Here is an 8,919-nt window from a genome sequence, read left to right as displayed (position 1 = left end):
ACCAGGGAGATATATAGTATCAGTATATCTCCCTGGTATCAGTCACGATTTTATTATTTATCAACAAAAATAAATAATAAAATGATGTATTTTATTTTTATAACACTATTATGATATAATAGTATTATATTGTAATAATATAATAGTATAATACTATATATTATAAGACCTGTGCTCCTAAGACCCAGACCTGAGCTCCTTAGGTAGTAAGGATAGAGGCAGCCATTCCCTCCCAGTGAGAGATATGCCACACGCCCTTTCTTCCTCCACACACGTAGGCTAGTGCAAAACAGGGTGGGTCAATGTTTTTCTCTGCAAGAAATGTCATCTGAGGATGTCTGAATGTGGGTAATGCTCTTGTCTACTGACTCACTGCCTATGGTGGGGCCGTCAAAGCACTGCACCTGCTGCAACATTGTGCTTTTTGGCAAGGGAAAGTGAGCAGATCTGATTCTGTGATTGTGGTCACTTTCCTAAGGTTAACTTTGCATGAAGTCGGGAGCTCAAGAAAGAACCACACTTCCTCAAACCAGGCTCACCAGAGTGGAGGTAGGGGAGTCAGTCTGGGGAGGCGGAGGGGAAAGGATCATTTTCTATCTGCACTGTAGACGACGAACACCTGCATATTTTGAAGTCAGGGTTGTACAAAAGTGATTCATTCACTCTTGCGCCTGGGTCATTGCAGGAGTCCTGGAACAAGTTAGAAGGCCAAAGACCCTTTTCTATTGGACTCTACAAAGGTGTGCCAAACTCTCCAGCTGGGGTTGGGTGCCCTTATTCAACTGGGAGCTCTAGGAGCTGCCACCTGGCATTGCCATTTTCTGCTCAGGACTCTGCCATGTGTTCTGGCCCCCACTTGTAAGCACAACTTACTCCTTCTGAGTCAATAGAGCCATGCTTGTCTGGGGGTAGAATGCCTGAGTTCCATCTCTGAACTCTCCCCTCACCAGCAGGCCTGGCTGTGGCTTGTCCAGTAAAATGACATCTTCATGGTCAGCCTATGCTAGCAGGTCCAAATCAAGAGTCCTAGGCCCTGGGAAAATAGCCACACCTTATCTAGAGAGGTCAGTCTGCTCGTTAGGAATACTGCCAGTGCCAGTGATTCATAGGCACACATCCCAGTTTCAGACAACTGCAAGTCTGGCCATGATACTCTCAAACTCTCATACACATTAACAGACACTAGTAACCCCTCCTCTTCCCCCCGAGATTACCTAAGGGCGGGGAAACCAAAATAAACACAAGCTGTCCATGCCTCACCCCTCCTGAGTGAAAGCAGGTAACTGCTAGGCATACATTTTCCCACTGGTCAAGCCAGAGACCCCTTTGCCTTTGGTGGCTGCATTAGTTTCTATCCTGATAGGTCCTGTTTCAAGGGCTGATCTGTGTTTAGATAGTATCAACATTTAGCAGGAGGCCCTCCCACACCCTTTTCCCTTTGGGTTTGGGAGGCACAAAATCTTCTCCTCATTCCTTCCCTGTCCCTGTGTTGAGGATCCTCAATCACCAGTATCAATTCTCCAATCCCTCAACCATGCTCATTATGTGACTGAATAGGACAGGGTCACTTAAAAAAAAAAAAAAAAAAAAAATATATATATATATATATATTCATATATATATTTCATATATATATAACTGATTACAAATAATAGTAATTTAGATTTATATGTGCTACATACTGTACTAATAGCTTTGAACTCATTCAATTCTCTGAACACTCTAGGAGGTAGGTACCATTCTCATAAAGAATAGTGCTGTATTTTACTGATGAGAAAACTGAGGCTTAGAGAAATGAAGCATTTGCCCAAGGTCACCAAGATGGTAAATGACAGAGCTATACTCAAACACAAGATGTTAACTACTATTCCATATTGCTTTCCCAACTACCTAGCAAACTTGGCCACAGTATCAGGGAAACAGGGCTACCAGGGTCAAGAATTCAGGCCATCTGGTTAGGTGATCCAATCCAGTGTTTGTACAGCCCCCTCTGGGAGGGACGCCTACGTGGATGACATCCAGGTATTGTCTACTCCGCCTTAGGAAGAGCAATTTCACAATCTTCCTTGGTAACCTGGTTCATGGTTTAATCATTAACCTAAATTCTTGTTTTAGCAGAATTTTATCAGCGCACTATTGATTGCTCTATTCTGTGTGGGAAGACATGAAAGATAAATGCCTGTACTATCACCCTTCCTAGAACTGAAGACTGTCATAAAGTTATTCCCTTTAGCCTTCTCTACACAACTCAATAACTTCAATGTTTCCCCAGATTTCCACTATCCGTTCTCCCATTGAAATCACGGAAGCTGCTGCTGCTGTTAAACAAGCTGACGCTGTAACGCCAGCATTTCCATGTCATCATTATCTCTGCGTCACAGAGACTGGAGAAGGGAGGAAGGAACTAGGGAGACCTTAAATCCAAGTTCACTCTCTCTGCATCTGCACCACCAGCGGCAATCTGAGGCTCTGGCCTCCAGCAGGGCTGTCTGCATTTTCAGGCAGATCTGGCCAATTCTCCTTGAAGGAACTCGAAATGGGCCCCACAGGCAACAGTGCATTAAGACCCTGTCACGAAAGAGAATGAATAAGATGACAAGACAGGGTTGCACAAAGGGGATGCAGGAAGAGAAGGCAGGAGTCATCCACTCAGAGCTGGTTCCCCAGCTGGACCTGAGCGTGAGCCTCCAGAAGAAGTCACTGCAACTCAGCTGGGGATATTTTTCTCATTGCTTTTTGGGCTATCTATCCATCCTTGTTTCCTCAGCAGAAGTGGGGTTTCTGTTAAAGCCAGTTATTTTTTTTCCTCAAAAGGTCACCTGAAAAGTGTATTTTAAGGGCCAGATCATAAGTCTGACATGCCAACACAAGTCATCAGCAGATGTTGTTTCTGGAAGCCTAAATTCAAACCACTAACCAGAAAAAAACTGCCCTTTGATCTGAAACACAAGAACAGTAATAAATCCTCTTTATCACCTGACCAACAGGGCCTCTCTTTCCTTTGGTTTATGACTGCCTTAGATAGCTGGCTGCCAGTAAAAACTGCCCCTTTCCCTTCTAAAAGGCGCAGTTCTCGGCCAGTATGAGAATGTGCAGAGTGCGCACTCACTTAAGCAGGAAATGCCCTTCTCTGGATTCAGGGGCAGCAGAGAGTACTGCTGGCAGCTCAGTGCTGGTCCAGTCAAGCTCAGAGCCCCAGAATTGAGGCCCTAAAATAACAACCCACCCCTCTCAGAGGGAAAACTAGCCCCGAGGTGCATAGTTCCCTGGGACTAGGGGGCTTGCTTTGTGTCTGGTGAAGAGATAAGGACACAATGGCAGACTCAGGATGAGAAAGGGACAGGATGGAAAAGCAAGCACAAGTAGCCTCACGTCCTCCATGTGTTGGCTAAGTGGGGCAGGGATATTCGAAGACCTGATCTCTTCTCCCCCACCCGCTATTCTGTGCCTCCATACCTGAGTCCTAAACTTCTGAGCAGGAACTAAAGATGGTCCATAGTTCCTAAAGATCCAAGGTCAGAAGGTCAGAGAAACGGACGAGGACATCAGAAAAGTGCCAAAGAAACCAGGTACAAGAAGAAATTTTCCATGACTCAGGTGTTTAGTAAGTAGCAGATGGGAATTACATAAAGGGGAAATAAAAAGCTTAATTTTGTATCTCATGACAGGAAAATACTGAAATAAAGTTTCTTGGCACTGTAGCTCCCCAACACCCCAGAGCTGAGAAGCCCGCCCCTCTCTTGGCCCACCTTGTGCGCAGTTTCTGCAAACTGCTGGGCACTGTTCTTCAGGTCTTCTGTCTTCTCCTCTGCTCGGCCTAATCTCTCTCCGCGCTCATTCAAGGCCTGGCTTGCCTTCTGCACTGCGCTGGTCACGCTGTCGGCAGCTGAATGGAGGATGCTGTTTCCTGAAAGGAGGAGAGCAGGAGCATTAGAAGCTGGCTCGGCTGACCCACAGTGACCAGACTCCTGCAGGGTGAGTACTCTGTAAGAGGAAGGCAGGTCACACTGCAGAAAGGCCACTCGTCTACTGTCTAGGAAACAGGCCGACGACATTTCTTTTGATTGGGTTTAACTGATACACTTGTAGCAAGAACAGCCATTGACTCCAGGACCTAGGAAAATCCTAAATGCTTCTTTATAATCCCATCACTAACACGCCAGTTATTTCCACTCTGCCAGTATCTGATGAGGCTCAAAAGGATGGGGCCTGTCTGGATTTACAACTTGGCTTGCAAAGATAAATGAAAATATTGACAAGTTCACAGAATTAGGCAAGTTCAGTGAGACATATCTGGATATTATGTTATTTCCTTTTGACTTGTGGTTTCGGTGAATAACCATAGGAAAACTGGGACCACAGAACTTTTCTAGACAGAATGTTCTCTATTCCTTCCAACTCTTCTTCTTCATTTTACCCCTTCATCCAGCAAGTAAAGAACACCCCAAAATGTACAGCTTCATGTACAAGCTATGATCCAGTCTCAAAGCTCAGAGTAGATGTGTCTGCTCCCAACCTTGAATTCTGCACCATGGCTCGGATGGTTGGGACTTCTTGCCTCTGATCTCTAGTATGTGAAACACGGAGCCTCAGGACCATACTTAACCAGCAGGTACAAAACAGTGATAGAAACCAGCCCTAGAAGAAACTTGGTACTTCCAAACTCAGGAGTGGTGATACCAAGAAAGTTGAAAGCCATTGCATCTCAAAGGGTCACGCATTCCTGACATCCCATTTGCCAGGATTGGGCAGCAAAATTCAATAGTGAAGAACTTGCCGATGCATTAATCACTGAGAAATAGCAACTTGCAAAATGACAACCAAAGGAAATTTATAGCTGTATTTTGTTAACACTGAGTGTGAGATATTTAATGGCATTTTATATAATGGCTTTATGTCTTTGAATACGTTTATTACATCATTTAACATTGTACCTGGGATGGATACATCCAGCCACAGACAGCTTTTAATAGAAATGCAATTTCCACTGGTCTCAGCGGCAAAGGTTTCTTAATTTCTCCTCTTTGGGCACAGTCTGTGGTTTGTGGAAAAGGATCTCAGGCAAAGAAAGTGCCTGGACTGGAGGAAGCACTTAGTAAATGTTTTTCCATTTTTCTTCTTTAATAATGGATTTCAAGGGATTCAATTATGCACTAAGGGGAGGAGAATGGGGTTAACTCAGTGTTACTCAATTGCATCAAGCACTACATGAACCAAGATAAATCAGCACAGATAAACAGGGAGCAGAGGAAGTGCAGGTTCTAGGTAAATCTGGTTGAATGCAAGGTTGGAATGAAAGGTCTGGGTCTTCAGAACAGATTTAGGAGGAGAAATCTTGGTCCCCTTTGTTGCTTTCATATCATACTCATAACTGTGATAATAACCTATCCATATGCTCAACACTTGAATAGCACTTTGCAATCATACAGCACCTTCACAAATATTATCTCACTTGATTGTCACAATTCTACTGACAGGATTGAGACTAGCAGAGATTAAGAGGCTTGCACGAGACCGTATCACTAGGGAAGTGACATGGATAGAACTTGAGCCTGGTTTTCCAGTGACTTTTCCTTATTCTCTACCTTGTTCTTTGCAGATATGATGTTGGTCCAGAGAAGCAATCACTAAGACAGAATTGTGGGCAGACAGGTTTTGACAGGTTATTTCCCAAGGTAACGCCTGACCGTTTCTGTCCTCAAGGTACTCCTCTTGGTAAATTAAGAGTTATTACCCATGCCACATCGAAAGTCAAGTTTTCTCAAAAAAGGAAGAGGCCAATAGGGTGGAACAGGAAGATGGAGAAGGGCGCAGAGGAGTTGAGAGAGGGCACAAGAAAATCTCCTTTTTCTGCTTCCTTCCATTTATTCACAGCTTAGCCACCAGGGGACTGGGAAAAGATACGGCAGGGAAGCTGCAACTTCACCACTAGGAATAGCTGCCTTAAATCAAAAGGATTTTAGAATTAGCTACTATAAAATTAAGAGGGTGTATAACCAAGACTTGCCTTTTCCCACTGGAATTGACCTGCATGATCTTCACATTGTGTTTCTGGATTGAACCCACTACACATAAGCCTTGCTGCTTTGTTATTTGAAATTAATCTTGCACGTGATGTCAGGTAACATCACACTCAGTTTTATATGATATTGTTTAGCAGGAGTCATTATAACTTATAGAGAACTAGATGCTGTCTTCACTGTTGAAAGATGACATTGCTGACTACTGCCAATAGGAAATCCACCTTCAGTTATTTTCAGGCATCAGGATGAATTTGAACAAATTTCATTTCCTCAGTTGAAATAACCTCTTCCAGTTTCAATTCTACCCACATTTGAGGCCCAGTGAAGTCCCATCACCTTTATTAAGCTTCAGGTCAATTCCAATCTCTCCCTCCACTCAAATCCCTAAATAATATCTATATCCTTCTTGTTTACTTAATTAAGTACAATCATGGGCAACTCTTCTCCTACTTGACTTTTTCACCTGTAGATGCAGTGACTTCCCAGATGGATTACAAATTCTGAGTACATCATTTTGCTCTGTTGACAATTCCCTAAATCTTTAATATTTCTCTTCTATTGACCTAGATCTTCTACTGACTTATTTTCTTCTATCTGGGATCCTCTTGCTCAAACTGTAATCCCAGGGTTCTTCCCCTCACTCTCTTCTCTTTTGCACTCTACAGACTCTCTGGAGCAATCTCATCCAGCTCTTGACTTCCATAACCAAATCCTTATCTTTCACTAGGTCATGCTGCTGAGATCCAGGCCCATAGGTTTTCTTATGGAAAACTCCAACAGAATGACCCAAAGTTATCTTGAGTTCAGTAAGTCAAAACCTCATCTCATTATCTTTTCCCCTCATACCTACTTTTCCTTTGGGTCCCCTGCTTAGCAAACAATCCCAATATCTGCCTAGGTCCTTAATCCAGCCAGAAATCTGGGAGTCTAGTCTAGACACCTTCCTCACAACTAAAGGTCACCTCCTATAGAGCTCTCTACACTCTGCCTCTTTACCAACTTCCTGCCTCACATATACACACAATCTTTACCACATCTATGACAATTACTAGAAATAAAATTGCTGGTTCAAAGCACATATAGTGTATGTTGAAAATTGCTTCCCTGAAAGATTTATTCAACATTCAAAACCATTCATGAAGTACATACTATGTGCCAGGCACTATTATGTTGACACAATTGGCAGAATGACTTTAAGGGAGTGATTTAATTTGTCTGATCTGTAAAATGTGGGTTGTACCATTTACCTCACGTGCCTACTGTGGAGATGAAGATGTACATGCAGTGTCTGCAGGTACTCAATGGAAGTTTGTCCCTCCACCCCCCTTAAGACTACATCTTCTACGTAACTTTGAATAAAATGGCACATCACACCCAATTCCATTGCATGTCACTCTCTCTTCTCTACTATCTTGGGGCTAAGTGTTTTGAAGCTTGCAGAAGATATTCCTTACATACCTTTGTACATCCTGCTATGTGTAGCACAGCATGTTGCTCAGAGAGGGAGTTGAACACATACTTATTAAATCACGCATGTTTTGTAAATAGGATGCCTAACGCAAAAGTTGGGACTCATCATATTGTGCTGAATTAAATCTGGAAATAAAGCAGCCTCCTGAGGCAGACGGCATAGTAATTCTTTCTAAAGAGACAGGAAGCATATTAATACTCAAATTTATTCAAGCAGTCTGAGAAGCTGTCAACCATGGCAAATAAAGTCAACTACTTTTGGAATTAGTCTCTGGAGAGTAGAGCAGAGACCAATCTTGCTTCATTGATCTTGCCTTCATATCAGTGCCACTTAACGTGTGCTTTTAAAAAAATATATACGCTGACATCTTTTACGTTAAGTGATTTAGAAGACTTCATTGAGAGAGCAACTAGAGATAAAGCTATAGCATTGTGTTCAGTCACTGAGAATACAATGAAAAGAAATTTAAATGTCTAGAAAAATGAGACAAAAGAGTAAAGTATATTGAGAAGTGATAGGTGAAGAGAAAGGAGGAAACTTTTTAAGAAGCACATAAAATACACCAACAGTTCAATTATCAACATAATTTCATTTGATCACGCTACACATCAGGGTGTATCTTGGTAATTAAAATCCTTAATTCTATTGCTAGTAAAAGGCAATTTCAACAGAATTTTCAGCAGCTACTTCTATGAAATACACATAGAGATATTTGAAATGTAAAATATTCATCCTGTTTGGAAAATAAGGCAGCAGAAAAATAATCTAAAATATAAATAATAAATATATGCCCATCTATACTCAGTGCTGAGTCAACATGCTCATTTAACAACACTCTTTTAAAACAGAGATTTCTTAATAGTTTTGCTTGAACTACTTCTATTCCATAATCAATTTAACCACTTAAGAATAACTATCCAATAAACCCCACTTATCTAAACTAACTTAGAGGAAAACTAATTTGCATTTTGGGAAAATATGTATGTATGAAATAGATAAGAGTTCTAACAAACAAAAAAATTGGCAGGGAGACCTATTATATTTAATCTGTTTATAGGCCAGGAACATTGGTGACTCTCATATAATCTGCCAAAAGTATTCAATAATAATTTATTCTCTGCGTAGATGAAGTAGGCCCTATTCTATTCACATCTACTGAGTTATTTTTCTTAGCAAAGTTATTTTCATGGGTAGTACCTAAGGTACAATTAAGTCTTCTTCAGTATAAGTGACATGCAAATTAATTTCACAGGATACAAAAAAGGTAGGATTCACCTGAGATGGTGTTTTTTTCTTTCTTCTGCTTTCACTCTGTGACAATTTTATTGCCCAGTGTTTCTACCACTAGAACACATATTAGCAAAAGAAAAGTTACATAGAGATCTGGCTCCCTGAGAGCCTGGTCTCCTTTCAGTCCCAAAGTCA

At 41.7% G+C, this 8,919-nt stretch overlaps 1 protein-coding gene across 2 annotated transcripts in view; it reads right to left on the bottom strand.

Annotated features, from left to right (window-relative positions):
• STXBP6 (syntaxin binding protein 6) overlaps positions 1-8,919 on the bottom strand; it is a 247,975-nt gene that overhangs the window by 3,335 nt on the left and 235,721 nt on the right. For both annotated transcript variants that reach the window (XM_023227449.1, XM_023227450.1), the window contains one exon: positions 3,750-3,907. In XM_023227449.1, coding sequence (XP_023083217.1) covers positions 3,750-3,907 — 158 coding nt within the window. The remainder of the gene's footprint in view (positions 1-3,749; positions 3,908-8,919) is intronic.

The sequence above is a fragment of the Piliocolobus tephrosceles genome, chromosome 6 (assembly GCF_002776525.5).
Source record: "Piliocolobus tephrosceles isolate RC106 chromosome 6, ASM277652v3, whole genome shotgun sequence".
Classification (NCBI taxonomy): Eukaryota; Metazoa; Chordata; class Mammalia; order Primates; family Cercopithecidae; genus Piliocolobus; species Piliocolobus tephrosceles.
This window is presented reverse-complemented; position numbering and strand designations above follow the sequence as displayed.